We start from the raw sequence: 21,942 nt of genomic DNA, 5'->3' as shown, positions 1-21,942 counted from the left end.
CACATCTTGGCAGGGACATATAGGGAGAGAGAAAGATGACTTTAGCGAGCTAAATATGAACTGTGCTTTCTAAGCATGTGGAGAGAGCTCTTTAAAACCTTGAATTACAGTAGAGGAAAAGTTACTTCTATAGCAAAAAAGCAATTTTGCAGAAAAAATAAGTACTTATTTGTGCCAAGTTCTGGCTCAGGGTGTCGTGTTTCCCTTGCCCATGGCGCTACTTGCAGCTTCCTGACACCGCATAAGAAGGCGTTGTGGTGCCATGTGGGATGCAGTCTTTGTGATGAGAGCAGCAGATCCCAGAAATCAGATCCTGGATTTAGCAAGCCCGTGTGCTATCAGATATGTGATGCTGTGGCTCCTGCTGCAGTGTGTTTAGCATGTTCCTTTTGTAAATCGTGAGTAGCCTTACTAGTTTCTTGATACAGTTCTTGCATTTTCCAAAGGTCACAATCTATTGGTACCTTCCTCCCTCAGACATAATTGCTTTGGTTCCTTTTTAGACCAGACCATTCAAATTAAAGGAACGCTCATTGTTATTCACCGCCTCCGAGCTTTAATATCCTAGATAGTTTATTTTCTGCCTATAAAGTATGCACTTTGTTCAGAAGAGATTGAGCCTGTACCTAGAAAGGTATGATGCTGACCATTGCTGTTCTTAGCTTAAGGTCGTAAGCCAGGGTTAGGTGTTTGTTCTGGGTAAGCAGTGGTAAAGTCAGGTGCTCAAAAGGGTCTTTGGGAAGGTCCTTCACGAGGACTTGTGTGGTCTGTGTGGAAGTGTTTGAAGGGTGTTTGAAGTCCCCATGTTTCTGAGCTTGGACACCAATGAACAGTCCTGCATGGAGAAAAAGAGGGCAGTGAACTTTGAATGTCCCTTTATGGGAAATTGTTATTGGAGCTAACTTTTTTTTTTTAAGCTAAGGGAAACATCCACACAAGTTTCTCTGGGATGCTAATGACTTTGCTACAAGGATCAGAGGTCTTCCAGGAGAACTGATTCACTTCTGCTGCTTTAGAGCCAGAGATACCAACGGTGACCTTCCATCTAGTGAATGTTTTATCTAAGTTGGTGGGCTGGGTGGGGAACCATCTTCCTTAGTCTTGTGAGAGTGACGAGTGCAGGTGAGGAGGCCTTGGTTAGCAGGTTTTCTTAGTAACGAGAATCACGTAGTCATCGCTGGAAAATTGCCCCCACTCAAAGTGGTTTTGCTAATATTAACTTCAGTTCTATCTTAGGTCAGTGGAGGGGAAATCTAGAAGATGCCATAAATTGAGCTGAGTTTGTCAAAGCTGTCAAATTACCACCTGATAAAGCTCCTACTGATTACAGCCATCAGCCAGAGAGGAAATGTATGCCAGTGGGGATTTCGTGTAACAGAGGCAGGGTTCAACATTGTTAGACTTTTAATGTAGTGTGAACTGGGGGCTCTTTGGCTTCAGTGAAGGGTGAAGCTTCATTCAGAGTTATTTCTTAAAAAAAAAAAAAAAAAAAAACACAAAACAAACACACACATAAAATATACAAAGCGTTTGAAGATCTAGACTGGCATTGTACCTCTCTCTTATCAGTTAGATTAATGGTGACTACTAAATTTTAGTAAAGGTCTGCTTTGGTCCCATTTGTTAGTATTAGGAGTCCATAGAGATAATGTCTTTTCACGTATAAAAGATGCTATTGATTTTCTGTTGCTGTTGTCCTGAAATGTGCACGGTGTGTCTATGGAGCAGTGACAATCCTCCATCACTAGCTTTATGGGAAAAGAATGGTTATTGAATCTCTTCCCATAAAATATAATCTCTTTCTCTCTTCCAGAATTTGCCAACCCCTGAGGGAGTCCCTCATGTTATCTCTTTGAGAAAATTGATTTTTTTGTCTCTTCTTTGTACACTTGTGTTTAGTTTTATTTTTAATTTGGCTTGTGTGATTTGAAATGGAGACTTTCCTAACAATAAGTGTGTTTTCTCAGTGTTGTATTGCTTCTGTTTCATATAAATTAACACTTTCAGAATATTATAAAATAAAGACATTTGCTTGGCACCAGTTTCTCTTGTTTCTGGGAGTTTTTTTTTACTCTGGGTGAGTCATTGCCCTGTTCCTTCCTTCCAGGCAGGTCTGAGATGCTGCTTTTCAGCTGCTTACAGGTAAATTTGGGGTAAGTTTCTAGAGTCAACACAGACTGATCAAAGAATTTTGGATGAATGGCACTGTAGCTGAGAACGTAACTTGCAGTACTATCTGCTCAAGGACCAGTGATCTTTAAACTCAAACAGTGGCAAAAACAGTGTCAAATTTGTCCTTTCCTGTGTGTAGCAAATGACTGACGATGGGACTTTTTCCTTTCAGGAAGGAAACGGCAACATGAATTCGTAGATGATGAGTAGGATGCCAAAGCCAGAGATGACAGTGCTCTTGAAGAAATGCTGGGTAGAACAAAAAGGTAAAAGGAACAGCTAATTGAGTGCATTTTGGAGCCATGTGTTACCTTCCCCCACGAGGCAATGACACATCCCTTCAAATTGTAACTGAATTTTCTGAATTCCCTCCTCTTCCTCAGTTTTGCATAAAGTCTTAGTGACACCTCTCACTCCTGACCTACTTTTTATATGCTCAGGCCTTCCCCAAAGCTGCATTGTTCTGTACCGACAAGCTTCTGTCACACTTGCATATGTGTCCCTGCACGCACGCGCTTGCAGATCCAGCACCTGTCTCACCCTGACCTGCAGCTGACGCTACAAAATTAGTCTAGCAATCATCCTAGGTTGTCTGCTGCAATATTTTATGATAAGAACAAAGAAATGAGATGAACCCAACCAGTTAATTTGCATCCGTTAGTGCTGTTCTCCTAACGTGGCAGTTGAGTGCAGGGATTGGCTGTACCAACTTATGACTAAAGCCTGGGCAGATAACTACAGTTAAAATGTTCAAAATGCATTGCAAACAAGTTGCCTTCATGAGGACTAAATAACTTTGTTTCTCTCATGTATTTTACTGCATTTTGTGTTTAATGCTGTTGAGATGCCCAAGGGAATCACTTGTTGGTTCTTTCATTCTGAGGAACGCTCTCTGTGACTGAGGCGTGGTAGTCCACTTAGGAACTTTGGGAAGTAAGAAGCAGCTTTAATCACACCTGCACAGAGACATGCAGTAGAAAGGCCTTGGTTACTTTCATCTAATGGCAGCAGAAATGGCTGAAACAGCTGACAGGAAGCAAGAAAATCTTCATTAGTAGTGTAGCTCTCCCTGAGATATTTTCATTCTTGTTTGTGGAAGCCTGACTTGAGACTTTCCTCAAAAAGTCAAATGCAAACATTTTCATTGAAAACGTTCCAGGTTTGTAGCAATTATGTTTGTTGTCCCCTGCCTCTCAGCTCTTCCTGGCAGCAAGTACATGGGACAGAAGGGCATTTCTGTGGCAAGCAGAAGATCTTCACAGTACAAGCAGCAGAATGATGTGTGAATGCTTGATATATAAATAACAGACCTATTCTGCTGGAAATTTCTTCAAAATAAAAATCAAGGAGGAATTTGCTATAGTATGTGTTGGTGCCAGTTGTAATTTTTATGTGTTTAAGCTGTTTCCAGTCAAGACATGGCCTGTCACAGAGCATTGTGCAGCGCAGGATTAAGGCTTTTGAACATCACACACAGCCTTTCTTGAAGATCTTTAGTGCAGTTTTGACAGTGTCAGATATTATTTCTTCAAGCTTCGTATTGCTAGAAAATCTTTTGAAAAATCCAATAATTCCATATGCACACTGGGTGTCTGGCAAGGGAGATGTTTTTTTGTTGTCCTCTGACACCTTGTTGTTTCCCATTAGAGTGAGTTTCCTGCAGCAGCATAGCTTAAACCAGTGCTTTCAGTACCTTTGGATCATTTCAGCCAAGTGTGTTGAGAACCTGGCATGGGGACAGAGCTTGGTGTTAGGGCATTGCTTTCATCTGCAAGAAGTTGTTTTCAGAACGTGTAGAGCTTGATAGAAAGCCTGCCTTTTATACTTTGAAGGTAAAAAACGCAGGAATTACTTAGATAGCATTTTCCACTCGTAGTACTCTGGATTTTGAGCTGTGACTGTAGCTGGAAGCGGAAAGCCTGTATTCCTTACCAGCTCTTCCCTCTCCAAAGTCAGTCACCAACTTACCTCTAGCAGAGCAATTCTCTGAGAAGAAGTCTTCTACTGTGTCAACGAGAATGTTATTTGGGCTCAGCATTGTGGTTTATTTTTCCCTCTATTTAGTTAAAATACTTTACCATTTTTGTCATGTTAAGGAGATGCTCTGGATGCTGCAGGAAGTGCTAATATCCTTGTTATGTTTAGCCAATGTGGTGTCACAGGGGAGGAACAATACCAGTTTCAGTTCATTTAGTGAAAATGTGCTATTTTGTCCTATGCAGTTTGGGAAATGTAACCCATGTTTGAAATGCTGTATAAAGAATATATGAAGTACGTTATTTTTTAAAATGGTCATAACATGCATAAGCTATCATATAGTTAAAATACATGATCTAATTTTTAATATAATAACTTCAGAGTTGAAAATTCAGGCATACTTACAATGCGAACTGGCAAATTGTTGTTGTTGTCAATCCATATTTTGGCAGATCTGATAGCTCTGTTCCTTCTTCTGCATGTGTATGTTAAGGCTGTCGGTATGTTATTAGGCTGTGTGTATAAACTGTGATGTAAATCTGCTACACTCTCTGAGATCTGAAACTCTTCACCGCGAGCCTGCTAAACCTGGAGCATGCTCGGTGTTGGCAAGGAGCTGTGTCCGTACGGTTGTGCTGGTTCCCCAGGGCCGTGATTTCTGGCTGTTCCCTTTTCCTCCTGCTCACTGTTCTGGCCCCTGGAGTCCATCCAGCATGGCTCGGTTGCGGACCACAGCACCCCACGAGTCCTGCATGGGAGCAGTCTGTGGCAATGGGAAAAACAAGGCACGGGGAGTTGTTTCTCACTGTTCTCACTGTGGCTCTGACAAAGAGCACTCTATGCAGATAATTTCACTATTCATGCCATTAAACTTTAGCCCAAGGAAGATGCTTGGCACTGTTGCTTTAAGGTGTCTAGTGGCCTCTAGCTGTGTTCAGCATCATCTCTGCCAGCTCCGGCCTTGCTGCACGTGCTGTTAACTCAGCAGTGGCTGGAAAGCTCAGATAGGACCAGATTTGGCATCAGAATAATCGCTTCTGCGGGCATTATGCTTCTGATGTTGCCAATTCCTTGCTGCTGCTTCTTTTTTCCAGCACATGGTATTTTATATGACCCTGAAGATAGACAGTTGCCTCCTAGACTAGCCTGTGTGTTTTTTTCCCCCTCAGTCTTGTCAGCATTCAGGTTTTCAATTGCAGGAGAGCACTGGGAAATATGTATTCTATTTTGCTCACTCTCCTGCTAACGCTTAGCTTGCTGGAGTTGGAGAGAGATCACAGCAGTGGGAGTTAGTGTGCTGTTAGTCATTCAGGTGACATGGTCTGATAGACAAAGCTCCCAAGCTAGTAAAGGAGGGCACTTATCTAAGAGAGAATTGCATCCAGCAGTTCAGGGTTGCGTGGCCTTGCCTTATCACTTGATGCAAATTCTTTTACTCAAATGCAGGTGGAGCTTTTCCAAGTGCCTAATACTATGTTAATGTTTAGCCCATGTCTTGCAAGCACACAAGAAAGGAACGTGACTCGCTCATACTTTGATCTTGAAGTTCAGTATCGTTCCTCTTCTGTAAGTGGTTTGTCAGACAAAATCTCTTAGTCATTGTATTTGAAGACCTCGCCATCAATGTCAAAGACAAGACGGTTGGAGGAGGAGCAGGTAGAATTCCTATATCTTTGAAATACTCAGTTTGGAATAGAATATTCCACGGGCCCATCAGTGCCTTCTAGTAAGGACTTACGTATCAGTGGCTGTTACTACAGTTATTACTAAAAAGTGGGGCTCCATGGATTTTTGCTTTTGTGTGGGTTCTTCGCTTTTGCGTGGGATTTTCCTCTTAGAAACTATAGATACGTTTGACTAATAGAGATTAATTCCTCAAATGAACCATAGACAATCTTACGCTTTTGACAAACTTGCTATGAACCATACAAGCACCCTTTGTGCAAGTAAGCTATCTGTATCACTGCTGAAAACATTTTAAGTTGAAATTTTGATTCTGTGAAATCACTCTGAGTATATTAATATCTGCAATGTTATTTGTCTGCCTCCATCCATACTCATCCTAACTGAAGATGCTACTCCTAGAATAAAAGCTGGTAACTGACTGGCAGAAAATAAATGAGGTATTTTTACAGACACATAATGCAGCTTTTCCTGTGGTAGGTGGTGGATATCTACCCCTCATGCCCTACTTGCTTTACAGCATTGGTGTGGCTAATGAGTTGTTTATAATAGTTTAGTAAATAAGGGCTTTCGTAGAATTAGTGCACAAGCAGGAAAATGTTAAGAACTCCAACTGATGCTCTTGGACATATTTCTCGAAATGCCATCACACCAGCTGTTGTTGGTGAAGGAGGAACTGTATTCTCAGCATTTCTTAATCACCATTGCCCATAGAAAACATATTTTTAGTGGAAGTACCTACGTGGCTCCTCTGAAAATCTGTGGAGGAAAAGCTGTCACTGAGGTACAGCGACTCCGAGAGTCTAGTTCAATAAGGATGAGGTTCTGCTGTGCCATGTTTTCCCAAAGAACTGAACATGTTGGGATTAATTAAATGCTTTTGGTCTATACAGCAGCATAACCTTTCTTTTATGCCTTTTAGGGCTTGCGTCATGTAAAAAGTCCAAAATGTTTTCTGCCTGACTCCAAGGTAAAGAGTTGGGGTAAAATTACATCCGTTCTTAAAATCAGAGAGACGCGATGCTTGTCTGCATGACACACAGCCCACAGCACTGGCAGAGCTCGAGCACAGAGCAGGTAGTGTTCAGCTGCAGACTCAGCAAAGGAAGGAGAGCTCAGCACGTCCTTCTCAGTCCATCTTGAAATCTGTGGTGGTAAAGTGGCTTAATAGTCTCGTACTTGGTGCTTCCAGCAGGCCTTCCACCTTATGCAGCGTGCTTAGGTGGTTTCCAAATAACCACTGCATGCTGGCAGTTATGCCTTTGTATTGCTCATGTGAAACACCCGTGTTTGGGTTGTGGTGGACACTTGAGGTTAAGAGCATGATTTCATCCCCCAGATTTTGACCTTAACTGTAAGGGTTTAATGCTGAATGCAGCAGAAGTAACTGCAGTCCTTGGGCTGTACTTAAATTCATAAGGAGACTTGCAGATCCGTTTCAGAAATGTGCCCTTCAGGATTGTGATCCAGGTGACTACCCAATTTCATTAATACTATACTAATCACCGTGACTAAGATCTGTTTAGTTTTTGTATTTTCAGTTGATTTTGATCACTTAGCTATCATACAGAAAGATGAACTTCTAGTTTTAATATTTTTCTAAAGTTCCTTATTTTTAAAGCAGGAAGTTTAAATTGTGCAGCACTCGGTCACGGGTTCTACCTTTTAATTAAAGATGGAAGTTGAAAGATGTCATTCCAAGTATAAAAGCTAATTCTAATATTAATAGTTCTGTTACCAGTTTAAAAAGTAATTTTATGCATAATCCTTTTGTTTAGGAGCTCTTGCTAATTTTGAACCTGTCTCCCCTTCTAAGGAATCAGTGGAAGTTATTTTAAGCTTCGTTTTGTGGTTACTCTAGGTGAGTTGGCAGTATGTATCTAATCCTTGGGTAGTGCCGTAGTGTTGCTCAGCGTTGGTCTTTTCGGCACAATGAGAATGAAAGTGTTGTGGTTAATTGGAGCAACTTGTAAAATGTGCGTGTCAGGCTTTTCATGGAAGTAAGCGAGGATGAAGAAAAGTTCATGTACTTCATGTAAACATTCAGATGAGGTTATGCTAACTTATATTTTTGGGAGATACTGTGCATTAATTTCCCGACAAATAGCCCTTCAGATAAATATAGACTGATGCTGCCAAAAAATAATGCATTTCACTTAACGCTGAAAGTGACACTTCATAAGGATCTTATTTCAGTTTATGGTTCAATAAAAACAGTAATCTGTGTAGGGATATTCTGTCCTTGCCTACAGTTCTGCAGTTCTGACAGGTTCACGTTCCTCGTTTTGCCTTCGTGCTGTCCAAGGCTGAAATACTTCGTATTTAACGCTCTGGATTCTATAGGTAATTGACGTACCTGTCTTAGCAACTGAAAATCAGCAGCAAATTGTATTGTTGAATAATAGGGTTCTTCTGCATTCTTTAGTCCTTTACATCTTAATTTTCTCTCTGCTACCAAGGGAGGTGGTTCAGAGCAAAATCAAGAACTCACAAATGAAACCATCTAAGTAAGGACTAGTTATTTCTACATCTTTTGAGTACTGCTTGTATATATTTCACATTCTTTGTAACTCTCATGGGTCATATTGGAAAGAACTGTTTTAATTATAAAGACAAGATTTAGTCAAATCTAGAATGAAAACTCTGCTCTATAGGTAAAACTAATGAGAAAATACTAAATCATTTTTCTTTAGAGGAACTATGTCATATTCTTAATGACAGAGAAGAAAGGTTTTGTGTAATGAGGTACTGGACAGGCACCCAAGAGATGATTTGAAGGGCTGCACTGCCATAGTACCGCTGTAAGCAGATCGCAATTGATTCTAGTTTGTGATACTGGAATTATGCTTCCATTTGGTTTAGCTATTCATAAATAATGATCTATTCATAAATAAACATTTATTATAATTGGAAGTTCCTTCTCATTGTGGATTTACAGCATGGCAGAATCCCAGTCTTGGTTGAGTCTCTTGAAGATTTGAGATAAAGATTTCAGCAATAATGCTTTTTAACTGAAAACCTTGAGTTGTTGTCTGTTGATGTTTCCATGTTAGAATGGAATAGTTCGGTTGGAAGGGATCTGCAAGGATCATCAGGTCCAACTACCTGACCACTTTGGGCCTAACCAAATGTTAAAGCACATTATTAAGGGCATTGTGTGTGAATGGAGACTTGTTTGGTAACTCCAGGACAGTTTTTTGGGCAAAGGGCAGCGCTGCCATCAGAAGTTCCATGGGAGCAGACTGACTCAGTTAAATTTGACTTTCCCTCCGGCTTTCAGTTCCTGAATCTACGTGGCTTTGAACACCTTCTGCCTCTCTGCTCCCATCATCAATTTTCTCTTTCTTCAGTTCTTTTGTTTGTCGTCTTCCATTACTCATTTGTCTGTTTTCGGTGCCTGAGGCTGACGTTTTCATACCTTGGTGACTAAAGTTTGGGTCCTAAATCCATTTTTATTCAGTTAATACAGGCAGCAGTCCAATTTCCGAGGAGTTAAGTATCCTGGAAAAGGTATTTGTTTAAAAGTAGGAACAGAAATTTAGGAACATACCTTTAGGGATCTTAGACTTAACATACTTTCTCATTATATTTGCTTCAGCTGTTACTAGGATCTGATAGCGAATTAACTTGAAGATTACAGCATCTTGTACATGTTGAAGATAAAATATGAGTTGTGGAAAATGTCCTGTCCTTTTCCTCTAGTAATATTGGTTACTGCACGGGTTTCTGTTCACACTCTTGGTGCAATGAGCTGACGCTGCCACATTTGTCTAGCAGCATTTCCTGGCCAGTCCCAAGCCAGAGTCTGTTTATTCACTGCTAGTTGTGTCCCAGCAAAACGCAGGATAGTGTTGCTATACTGATTGTAGGATTTACTCTTTAGTCTTGCTTCTTAGGCAATAAGAAGCTGCGGTTTTAGATGTGGCAGGAAAAACGTTCCCAAACAGTAGCAGCCAGTGCATACAGCTTGTTCCAGGATGCTGACAGCTTTAAAATAAATAAATAAATAATGCTTCCGTGCACCTTAGTGAAGACTGCCCTAAAATTATAACTGAAGCCACCATGGATGACAGTCATATTTCTCCCTTAAACTAAATAACTTGATTGTCTTATTATAACAGAAATCAAAGAGAAATGTTCTGAATATACTGTAGGAAATTGTCTTTATTAAATCTAGCCCGGCATTTATGAGCATTGTATATATTATTTGATTTTGCCAGAATTACATAAACGGGGAAAAATTGTTAATGTAAGTTGACTACCAGAGTAAATCACAGCCTAATTATTCTTTTCTTTTTTTCTGGCTAAAATTAGGATTTGATATAATGGTCAATAGACATTTTCTTTAATCTTTGAGACATAATTTCTAATAGCTAGTCCAGAAGAACTGGAGAAAGTTGCAGCAGAATTGAAAAAATAAATTATCTGAATTTTATGGTGACTTGCTGGTAAATCCCCTTAGTTGGAAGCCTTAATTTACCTCATATTTTAGTTTTTTCTCCTCTAACTGGTTTACGAGTGTATATTACAGCAAAACAGTTACTTTCTTAGCGCTACCAGGGTGCTTAGGGTGTCTGTAGCGCAGCAGAGTGACAACAGAATCTGCCCTGTTCTAGTGGAGAAATGAAGCTCCAAGGACAACAGAGGAAGACACAACTGGGCTTGTAGCAGCAGTGTGCCTCAGCACGTGGCACGGCAGGCATTCTTCCCTGGCATTGCTGGCAGCAGCAAAATGCTCAAGGTTGGCACCCATGTAAGTCACTTCTGAAGCTGTTTGAAGTCGTACCAGAATAAACGGGGCTCCAGCCTTGCAAATTGCCCTGTTGGATGCTTAATTTTCACCTGGACTCAGTGCCATTGTAGAGGAAAAAAGCATTTTTGCTGTTGTTTTTGGTTAGACAGGTGAATACAATGTTTAGTGTTAGGACTGCTGGCTTAAATATCTACAAAAACTTACTGAGGCTTTACCCAGCAAAAGCATCTTTCCTCCAAGGTCCATTAAAGTGGCTTAGGCTCTGGCATTGTGTTTTGATTTTGTCTGGTATAAATTTCCATTAGCCAGCTGGCAGTTGTGCTTCAAATACAGTGAAGTAGCATTGGATTTATGCTAACGTGTTGACTTGGTTAAATTTTTTTTTCCCTAGGAAAAACCAGCTTTTGCTACTGTAGGTGGAGAGAGGAAAAAGCAAAAACATTTAATTTCTGTCGTCATGAGGCTTTTAAAACATCTCTATTCACACTTTTAAGAATTTTTTTTGTAAGGACACTTAGCGTTCCTTGCTTCTAAATCATGGAGCAACTTTGTGCAAACAATTCAAAAGAAATGGGGTTCCAACATTGTCATTATAGTTATTATAACTGTCTGAATTGTTTCCTTTTGATGCTTGCCATAGCAACTGTGGACATATAATTTGCTGAATATCCATAACAGGGTATTTGAATATATTCTTTACAGTTTTACTTCTGCATATAACTATGCATGCCAAATCATCACATTAACGCAATTAACCAAGCCATACCCACATCTGCTATGAAAGGACAATGAAGATTTTTTTTAAGGAACTTCTTTGTATTTTACGTCCCTCTTAAACAGAATAAACAAAATCAGAATAGCAGCAGCTTTTATCAGTATACCATTAAAAATTATTCTTGATTGAGACTGCAAAAACGCCTAGCACATCTACATTCTTGCTGCTTATCTGCTGGAGGTAACTGTGTGTTTGTGCCCACGGACGAGTAAGACCGAGTCAGTTTATCCTGTACCATACATGCACAGAATGTTTTGTGGGTCAGCACCTTGTAGTGGTAAAATCGTTGATTTTTTTCAAAACAGTGGGGAGCTGGGGAGCTTGAAAAATACCATCCACACTTAGAGACAGCTTCTTTCTTACTCGATTGCTCAAGGAGTTAAATGAAAATATTTGTGACTTGCTGGTATGTTTGAAAATTGATATTCAAACTGCATCAGTAATATTACGTGGAACACATTGTAATAAGCTATATGCTAATGTTAAAATTACATAATTTCAGGTATCTAAGATTCAGTTTATTACTTTTTCTCCTTCTGGTGTAAAAGCTTATACTGAGAAAGAAAAACAGTTCCTTAGCCATATATAGCAGAGGTCAACCACTACTTCAAGAATTCCTTAAAAATGCCTGATTCATTTTTACCCGTACAAGTTCTTATTGTCTTTACAGACCAGGAAGGATCTAGAAAGCCAGACAGGTTCTTTGTAAAGTCTTTGGGAGCAGTTGCGCTCTACCCCAGAGCCAGGGTAGGTTGCATTAGTTTCTAGAAGTGGAGCTATTATAAATTAGTGAAGTGGACGTTCTTCCTTCCCCAGATTTGTAATGGCTGAGAGAAGGCAGCTGGTGTCCTAAACAACCTTGTCAATCAGACCACATGGACCTCATTACTCTAATGAGCCATAGAAGCTCATAAGGAACTACTTCAGCTTTGGAGAGAGGGAAGAGGTGGACACTTGTGCACACATGTAGCTGATTTTGCATTTAATTATGTTTCTGGGTGATCTCAAGGTCTAACCCCATGTGGAGTACCTTATGGTTATTTGTTCTCAAGAGTATGTAAGCGAACAATGCAGCGAGGGCTCTGACGGAAATAAATGTTCGTGCTGGCCTCCCTGAAAATAAGTGAAAGACTATTTGTGGCAACAGTTGTTACCTGTGTGCTTGGGAGTATCCTGGGTTCCTGCTTGTGTTGCAGCCACAAGCACTGGCATCTGCAAAGCAGAGTCCGAGTAGCTGTCTGTCGTTGTTGTGTTTGGTACCAAAGTGACAATCTTTTAAATTAAGATATGTACTAGCTCTACTTTTCTCTCAACTCCTTTTCACTATGTAATCTGGTCTGAATATCCAAGGGGAGGCTCATGCCCCTTCCCAGTACCAGTCTGATGTTAATCGTAGGTGGGAGACTGGACGTGCCTGGAGATAAGCTGGGTTGGAAGAGACAGCTGGACGGGATTAGCAGGCTGGAAGTACTGCAGACCGTGCTGCTTGACTCACGGAGTCACCCATCTCTCGCTGAAAAGGATAGCAAGTCAGGTCTTTCCACAGGGGGTAGACACTGGCACCTGCTGCTCCGTGTGGAGCACTGTACAGGTGCTAGAGTAGGCCAGGAATTACTTGGCATCGCATGCTGGGACCTGCCAGAAATAAATGTATGCTGAAACTGCTCCTTATGCTCTTGCTTAGGTCTCCAAATGTAACCGGGCTACATGAGTAGCTTTCATCCTCGGGAAACAGATCGCTGTACCAATAAAGCAGGATTAACCCCCGCTCAGTGCTACCACAAGGAATGTCTTCTGGGCAGTCTTTTCAAATTGGTATTCCATTTAGATAGAATGTTACCCCTGGTTTTGCTTATCAAATGTTTTTTTTTTTTAAAAAAAAGCCAGTAGGAGAAGTATCTACTCATAGCACGTGACCAGTTTAAAAACCTTAATCTTATTTATAGGTCAAAGCAGCAGCATGCTCTGTGTGTTACACACAGGTACACCTGATGGAATCTACCAGGGCACAGCTGTATCTTGTGAGATAGTCTTATAGCAGGGGATGAGTTCAAGTGGGACAGCTCTCAGTCTTCATAAGATGTCATCTAAAGGTCTGATACTTGCATCAGGAAGCTCTCTTAACTGTAGAGGGGTACCTACTTTAATCCAATATTCCTTTTTTTGCCCTAATGCAAACTGTGAGGAGCACCAACTGTATAACTACCTCCCATCTCTGCCGAGCGTGTGGAACACCTCAGAAGAATATCCAAGGAGAGAGACATTGCCTAGAACTCAAGAAAATGATAGCTCTTTGCCAACCTGGCAACTGTATCCTGCCAGGATATCTTGAACATCGAAACAATTACTCTAGCTGATCCTATCAATACATTAATATTTGTGTGCATTGCTAGTACAAAGTATACTGGGCTGTCAGGGGTGAGCGTGCCATTCCAGAGCCTTTGTATCAATGTGCCTTTCACGCTCCATGAGATTAACAGTTGCTGAAAATATGAAAAAGGAATTTTCCTTTCTTCTGTCTTAGAAGAGACCCATCCTACCACACTCATCTTCTGCCTTAGCTCAGGAATGGCTTCAGTCCTTGACAAAAACAGAAAACCAACAGGTCTTTTTAAGCAAGTTCCACTCTCATGAGAATCTAAGGGAAAATATCCCTTTTGAGCATTTAGTCACATCAAAGGAAACAACCGTTTCAATCTTCATTTGCATTGTGCAGGCATTAGATGTGGTCCAGTTACACTGAGCTCTGCTTGAGAAGGCAGAAGTGCCAGTACTCTTCAAGCTTTGACGGAGATGGAGAGAAAACTCAGCCAGGCAAATAACATATCACTCTTCCAAAGCACTTTCCATTTTTAAAAGGACAGAACAATTTACTTTGTTTCTTGGGAGACTCTTTACAGCAAGAGCTCCTTGACATCCAATTCTAAGAAGGTAGGCTAAGCATTGATCTCTTGACCATTATGTTCCTGAAGCGAGGCTTACCTTGCAGCGAGCTCAGGACTGCAGCTGGGCTGTGTGTTTTGTTCATGGGTACCCCGAGGCAGCAGGTCACTTCAGAAAACTACGCAGGTCTGTGGAAATCCCTCAGCACAAAAGAAGAGCAGCGGGCCAACAGCATGAGGTTGAGCTGAACAACACTGCTGCACCTCTGCTGCAGGGCTGCAGAAGATGATGGGCCCAGCCCTGGAGCTCGCGATGCCAAGAGCCTCGTGAATTACCTGCAGTCCTGCTCTCAGCCGGCAGGACAGCGTGTTACACGGGGACCAGCTGCCTTCCCTGAGCTGCTGGTCAGCTGCGCCTGTCCCCACACTTCATGGGCTGCCTTCTGCATTCGTGTGCTCCATGTCGTGGGAGATCGTGTCCTGCTTCTGGATCTGACTGCAGGCACAGAGCACTAGAGCTGGTATGTAAAGGGTCTGCCTGTGGCACAAGTCACGCTTCCAGTTTTTACATCGATGATGCTTTTCTGCATGGACCTTACACTTCTCGTGCAAGATCACCAAGGCGTTGATTTGTGTTTAAGGGCTCTCTGCCTCTCATTGCCCTCTCTGGTTCCCAAGACCTGCACAGCAGTCTGCAGCTGGGGCATCTTCTTTTCTTGTCTCCGTGTTAACTGCACAGTTGTGAGACAGATGGAGCCCAGTGACATGACTGCTGTGGCCGTGATTACACAATGTCTGACAAAGCTTGCAAAGGTTTCTTGCCCCAGGTGCCTTCTTGACATCCTTAGCACCGTGATAACGTTTGTTGTGTAGAAAGGGGGCAATGGGCCTGGAGCCACCCGAGAGCTGTTTGACTTACAGACCCCCAGCCTGTCCCCCTCGGGTGATGCCTTAACTCGTAGCACACCCCTGGGCAAGGGGATCCAAGCAAGCCCTCCAGCAGGCTCCTGGTGGGAGCAGAGCGCCCCGCTTTGGCTGCAGCGCTCCTGCTCTGCGGAGCAGCCTGGCAGAACCCTCGCTGCTGGGAAGCTCCCAGAGAAACAGAGATCGCCGCCGCCGTTCCTGAGATAGCTGTTAGTGCTATCGTGTTTTGTCGTGCTATAGTGTTTTGTCGGTAGTTTTAAAACTGGGGACAGACTTGCCGGGGGGCGTGCGCTCCCCTCCCAGCAGCTTCGAGAACAGCGGTAGCCGGGCAGGCGGTGCGAGCAGGGCAGGCGGAGAGGTGCGGGTTGGCAGCGGCGCTACCACGCGCTGACCGCAAACGCTGCGCAGCCCCTGAAACTCTGAGCCTGGGCCGTCCGGGGGCGGTTCGCCTGCTCCGCAAACGCCTCAGCTTTCAGCTTCCGATTTAAAAGTTAAAAATCCCTCGTTTCGGTCACGGGGACGCGCTGGGTCAAGCCTCGGCCCCTCGGTGCGTTCGGCCGGGCCGGGCTGCGGGCACGGCGGGGCCGGTGCTGCTCGTTCGGGTCGGCCCCGCTCCGCCTTCAGGACGCGGCACGGTCCGCAGCTCTCGGCCCGGCGCTGGGCCGCGCCCCCGGGGCTAGGCCGTGCCCTGCAGCGCCCCGCGAGGCCCGGCAGCGGCCGCGCTCTCCGGTGCGGCGGGCCGCCGGCCTGCCCTGCGGGGGGCCGCGAGGGCGGAGGAGCCGAGGGGAGCCCGGCCCCGCTCCGCCGGGGGACGGGGGCGGCGGCGGCGCTGCCTCGCCAGCGGCACGGCGCGGCCCGCGCTGCTGCGGGAGGACGGGGCAGCCGCTCCCCTGCTCCTGCCCCGGCCCCCGCCCGCCCGCCCGGTGCCGGCCCGGGCAGGGGCCGCGGCCCCCGGCCGGGCTCGGGGGCGCCTCCCGCGGGCGGGGCGGGGCGGGGCGGGGCGGGGATTGGCGGAGCCGCCGCCCGCCGCGCCAATCCGCGCCTTTGTTTGGGGTTGCGGGGCGCGGGGGGGCGGCGCCCCCGGGCCGCCCGCAGCCAATGGGCGGCGCCGGGGCCGCGGGGCCCTCCGCCGCCCGGCTCGCGCCCCATTGGCCCCGCGCGCCGCCACTCCGGCGGCGGCCGCTGCTCGTTGGCCGCCGGCGCCCGCGGGGCCGTGCGTCAGCCGCCGGGCCCCGCTCCCCGCGCGCCGCGGTTGGCTCCCGCGGCCGTCGCTCGCGCGGGGCCGCTCCGCGAGTGGCCGCCGCGGCCGTCAGTCACGCGCCGCGCCCCGCCCCCCTCGTTCCGCCGGCGCGGCCGGCGAGTGGCTGCGGCGCGTGTCACTGAGGCGCTGCCGCGCGCCCATTGGCGGGCCGCGCCGTCGCTCGCGCCCGGCCCCTCCGCCCGCCCGCCCCCCGGCCGCCGCCATTGGCCGCCGCGGCTGTCAGCGCGCCGGCTCCCCCAATGGGCGGCGCGGGCTGGGCGCCGTGCGCGCGGGGGGCCCGGCCCGGCGGCGGCGGCGGCAGCGGCGGCGGGAGGAGGCGGCGCGCGCCTGGGTCCCGGCGGCGAGGAGGCGGAGGAGGATGTGGCGCGCGGAGGGGAAATGGCTGCCGAGAACAAGCCGGAAGGTGAGAGCGCCGCCGGGCCGCCCCCCGCCCGCCGCCCGGCCCGCCCGCCCGCCGCCGGGCCTCCCGCGCCGCCCCCCGCCGCGGCCCCCGCCGCGCAGCCACGGCTCGGGCGGCAGCGGGCGCCCCCGCGGGGCCGGGCGGCGGCGGGCGGCCATGTGCGGCGGGCTGGGCAGGCCGCGTGGCGGCCGGGCCGAGCCGGGCCGGGCCGGGCCGGGCCGGGCACGCCTCCCGCCGCCCGCCGGCACGTGCCCGCCGCCGCCAACATGGAGGCTGCCGCGGCCCGGCCGGCGCGGGGCGGGCGGCGCAGGGCGCGGCGCTCCGGGCCGCCGCCGCCGCTCGGGGTCGCGTCGCGTCGGGCCGGGCCGGGCCGGGCCTGGCCGCGCCGCCTCCGGTGTGCGCCGTGCCCGCCGCCTGCCCCCCCCCCCCCCCCCCCCCCCACCTTCTTCCCGCCGGCCGCGCACGTGCCCCGCGGGCGCGCGCCGGTCACGAGCCGGGCGCCTCCGCCGTGGTCCCCTCGCGCCCGGGGCCTCCGCGGCCGGGCAGGGCCGGGCTGGGCTCGGCCCCCGAGGGGCGGCCCCGCAGGCCCCGGCGCGGCCGGCGGCGGCGTGCCGAGGTGAGCGGGGGCCGTGGCGGCGGGCACGGCTCTCCCGACCCAGCCCGAGCCTGCCCCGGCCCGGCGGGGCCGCCCCGAGCCGCCGCGGGAGCCGCAGCGCCCAACTCGGGCCGAAAGTTGGCGGCGGCGCGGAGCGGGGCCGGGGCCGGGGCAGGCGCTCGGCGCTGCCGCCCGCGAGGGGGTAGCGCTGCTCCGCCGGTGCCGGGCCGCGGCGCTCGGGGGCAGGCGGCGGGGCCCGGCGGGCGGCACGGGGGTGCCGGGCCCCGGGGGCGCGGGCGGCGGCGGGGCCGCTTCCCCGGGGCTGCGCCTCCTTCCCCCCGTTTTTTTTTTAACCCGAGGCAGGGCCGCCCCAGCCGGGCCCCGTGGCCACCCGCAGACCTCCTGCCGCTGCCCTGGGGGGGCTCCCGGGGCTGCCCCGGGCCCGCGGGCCGGGTCCCGCTGCACGGCGCTGGGCGCCCGGCCCCCTCAGCCCCCGGGCCGTCAGGAGGCGGGCGAGCGCCGGCCGTGCCGGTACCGCGGTGACTCCGCCGCCCGTGGCCGAGGCGGGGCTGTTGTCACCCGCTGGAGCAAGCGTTTATTTGCCTGCTTCTCACCCGTCTGCGCTTTTTACCAGGAATCCCCTTCTCAGGATAGGAGTTATGGCTCCGCCTCTTTCTATGAATTTTCACTCAAAGTATTTTTGGGATTTCCTTTTTTGGTCTGCTTCTTCTAATGGAGGAGCTGTGGATCGCATGCCGTGACCGCCTTGGGTTTGGTTTTTGCATGTACTCTGTCCAGCACGATGAAACTTCAATGCTCTACAGAAATGCAGGTTTTAAATGGTAGTGGTGGTTATGAGCATGTTGTCAGCTTCATCTTTTATTAATCTTCTTGGTGCTTCCAAATTCATTAGTTCTATCTTTCCTGTGGTCTGGAGAACCCTGGGCTTCATTCTTTCCTCATTTACGTTGAGAAAAATGATTAACTCCGCTGAAGTAGTGAAATGCCAACTGGATAAATCTGGTGGAAAAGAGAAACGGATCAGTTTCTATCTTAACTTCGTAGTTAAAACTGAAATTTTAGTTGTCACTAAAAGCACACCCAGGTTTGATTTCTTTTCATTTTGGGCTTTCTGTGCTAATGCACAATGACTTTTCCTATGTAAAGCACAGCTGTTGTATATTCAGTCATATGCAGATGAAGCCATGGCTTTGGAGTCGTGCAGATGAGCACTCCTTGACTTGAAAGGTAATTTGACCTTTACACTTGTTATTTAATGCAACTTTTATTGTGTTCCTTAGGGATAACTAATTTTTGGTACTCTGCTGAAGTTTTTTTGTTTCTTGAAGCATTGGGACCTCATTTGCTCCTCTAACGCAGTGCTGTGTGCGAGCTGCTGGCAAAGGGACCCTTATGGGCAGCATTTAAACGTGCCAAGGCTGCTGTTGTGGCCAGGTGTTTGACTTAGCTAACTAACAGCTGGGTCCCTTCTCTGGACCTGCGTAGGACACAGGAGCGAGGAGCCTTCCGCAGGCCAGCTCCCCAGCAGCGCCCGCTTTCCCTGTCGTACGCGCAGAGCAGAGCTCCCTGGCGTGACCCAGTTCCGTGGTGTGTCGGGGCACGAGCTGTTCGTCCCTTGGACTGAAACTGCCTGCCAGAACGTTAAATGGGAAGGGTGTTAAAGCGGGGGTCAAGACAAGTGCTTCAGCAGTAATACTGATGCTTGAGGAGAGGGATGCAATTTGCTTTATGTTTTTTTTTTTTTAATATTCTAAACAAAAAGCTTGCAGGTTAGTTGTATGGAATAACCCTGCTTTTGTTTGCGGAGCAATCTGTTTCGATCCGGCCACCGTGGTACAGTAAAAACGAGCCTTGTGGACTGCGACAGCCTGTTCTGCAGACCTTGTCGGTCTTTGAGTTTCCCTGTCACGCTCCAGTCAGCAACTCTGGTGTAGGGCTGGCAGCAGAAAAACCTCTGTAGGTGCGAGTTCGCAGGGAGCCTGTGACCTCCGTGCCTAACACCGGAGGGGTCTCCACGTCTTGGGGGGCTCGCGTGGGTTCCTGCTTTGGTCTCCTTGGGCAGGCCAGCATCGGCCCCAGTGGCTGAAAGCTCCTCGTGCTCCTTGCGGCAGTGGTTTTGTGGCTTCTGCAGTTCTCGTTGTGTTCCGTGTCTCTGAACTTAAATGGGAACATGAACCGAGCCTGGGAGATGCCCTCTCAGCGGGTGTGGCGGGCTCTGGACTCGGGGCAAGTGGTCCTCTTCAAAAAAAGCAGGGGGCAGAAAAAGTTTGAATTGAGAAGAACCCAAAGAGAGAGAGAACCTGCTTTTAAATTTCTGTTTATTCTAATCAACCAATATCTGAAACTATTAACTTCAAGATAAAATAGAATCGTGCCCTTGTGCTCAAATTGTGCATCTGGCTCAGGAGCTGTCCCTTTTATTTGTTATGCCTGCTAAGTTTGTAGACGATTGTTGAATTTCCTGTCTGTTACTTCAGGCTGGGTCGATAAACGGGTAAGTCGTTAGGTGGAATTTCTCCCAGTGATTCCCATGTGAGCTGGAAGAACTAAAAAGGTGTTTCCACAAGAATGCCTGCAATGGTCCCAGGATGATTTGAGTTTTGACGTGCTTGAGTGAATGTGCACGTAAAGGATGAAGAAGCAGTATGGGCGTTGGGTCTGCGCTGATAGTTTTGGTCGGGATACTTGAGACGCGGGATCTAAATCGTCATTTTCTCTGGTGATTTGGCGTTTCTGCCTGGTTTTTGCTGTGGAGCGATTTCTTGGGGTGTTAGCGCGTCTGTGCAAAATCCCGCCCTCTTGGTGCCTGTCTGGCCCATCACTTACTTGGAGCTGACTGCCAACACGTGTGTTAAACCGGGGCTCTTCCCTTGACCGCCTCGTTTGGGGAGGAGGAAGGCAGCACTGCGGTGGGTGAATTTTGTGCCCTTGTGCAGAACTTTGTGCCCGTGTCTGAAATTGCCGTGGTCAACCACGGGTAATTATTGCTCCACTTGCTAGCTGCGATTGGCACCAGACTGAAGATTATAAAATTAAACATCTATTTTCCTGTGGAAGTTTTGTTGTGTTGCTCTCGTTACTTATTTAGTTTCTAATATCGCGGAGCACGAGGTTTTAGGGCATTAGCTGTGGAATTAGCTGGATCTGCCATTTTGCCGTAGCTTGCCTGGGGAAGTTCCCACCTTCCACAAATCTGTGGTTTTTTCTCCAAGCATATGGGGGGAGTAAATGGGGATTTTGGCAGCTGTTCAGGTTTCCTTATTGATATGAACAATAAGGAATTAAGCCTCAGATATTATTGAGTACTTAACTGTTTGGGAAACGTACCTTTTGAAAACAAAGCATTCTCGGTTTTGTTGTCAGACAGCGATTATTTACTTCCCTCTGTGGAAGCGTTGCATAACGTTTTTCCTTAAACGAGTCTTGGCTCACCATAAACGTGATGGATTGTGGATTTTGTGCCTCGCTGGCCATGCTGCTGTCTTTCTCGGTCAGGTTTGACTGTCGCGGTGAAGAAGCAGAGTTTGACTCTCAGGTTAGTGCGCTCTTTTATCTCAGAATTTTTGCCGAATTTCAGCCGTTTAAATTTTACCAGCATTTCTGTTGTCAAAGGCCTTTTACTGAAGTCGTAAACCCATACAGAGGGTCTGGGAACCGGCAGCGTGGTTTCAGAAAGCTGCCTTCATTTTATGAAGCAGCAGGAGCTGTGTGCGTGTTTGAGGCCTTTTTTTTTTTTTTTGAGCAATAGTGGCATTGTAACTGTTCTATGTGCAAGATTTTTGACGTGAAGTGCGGGTCTTGTGTAAAGCTGGAGTTTTTTAATACTAGTCTACAGCTCTCATTTCAGCGGTTTTCCCAAACATTTTTACTCCAAGTTTCTGGAGGGGGGTTATTTGCATGGTGTTTTCTGACTACTGCCGTGGGAAGGTTTCTTACAGATGTTGTAACTTAGAATTAATTCGCTGTATCAGGAAACAGTGGAAGTGCTATGTAAAAGTAAGGTTTAATCAAATGTTTTCAGAACTTACCAAGACTGGGCACTAACTTTACTGATATTTTTAAAAGCTTCTTCTCAAACTTGCAGTCTTTTCAAGAGCTGCTTGGAAGGGTGTGCGTTACTGAAGGAGCAGATGAAGAAGGAAGGGGGAAGAGCTATCCCGATTCTCTGCCCAGGCAGCCTTCAGAAAGAGGGAGCTGGAATGTGACCTTCCTTTTTTAGTGTCCCTTCTGTCTCTGCTTCAATAAACCAAATATATCTGCAGGGAAAAAAACTTCCACGGAGTGAAATGAGGCTAGTGGAGTGCGTTGTGGAAGGCAGCGCCTCGTTAATTAAAATGCGGTGCTTCCAGCAGCTTCTTGTGTTTTTGGTGTTTCCCGGCTTCCCTCTTCCACACCTTGCTGAGATGTTTTCTCCCGCTTTTTTTCCCCTCGCTTTGTCTCGTCTTCATCTTCTGTAGCTTGCTGAACCCCTTTGGCCCTGTGTTGTATTTAACCTGTTC

At 47.5% G+C, this 21,942-nt stretch overlaps 1 protein-coding gene across 10 annotated transcripts in view; it reads left to right on the top strand.

The window, feature by feature from the left end:
* CAMTA1 (calmodulin binding transcription activator 1) overlaps positions 1 to 21,942 on the top strand; it is a 375,526-nt gene that overhangs the window by 1,602 nt on the left and 351,982 nt on the right. For 8 of the 10 annotated variants that reach the window (XM_083802699.1, XM_083802700.1, XM_083802696.1 and 5 more), the window contains exon 2: positions 2,345 to 2,438. In XM_083802699.1, coding sequence (XP_083658825.1) covers positions 2,372 to 2,438 — 67 coding nt within the window. In that variant the 5' untranslated portion in view covers positions 2,345 to 2,371. Of the gene's footprint in view, positions 1 to 2,344; positions 2,439 to 16,649; positions 16,831 to 21,942 lie in introns of those variants that run through there. The other 2 variants (XM_083802694.1, XR_014573304.1) reach the window with 2 other exon arrangements.

Source organism: Anser anser, assembly GCF_964211835.1.
Source record: "Anser anser genome assembly, chromosome: 17".
Lineage (NCBI taxonomy): Eukaryota > Metazoa > Chordata > Aves > Anseriformes > Anatidae > Anser > Anser anser.
Note: the sequence above shows the minus strand (reverse complement) of the source record. Positions and strands in the feature narration are given on the sequence as shown.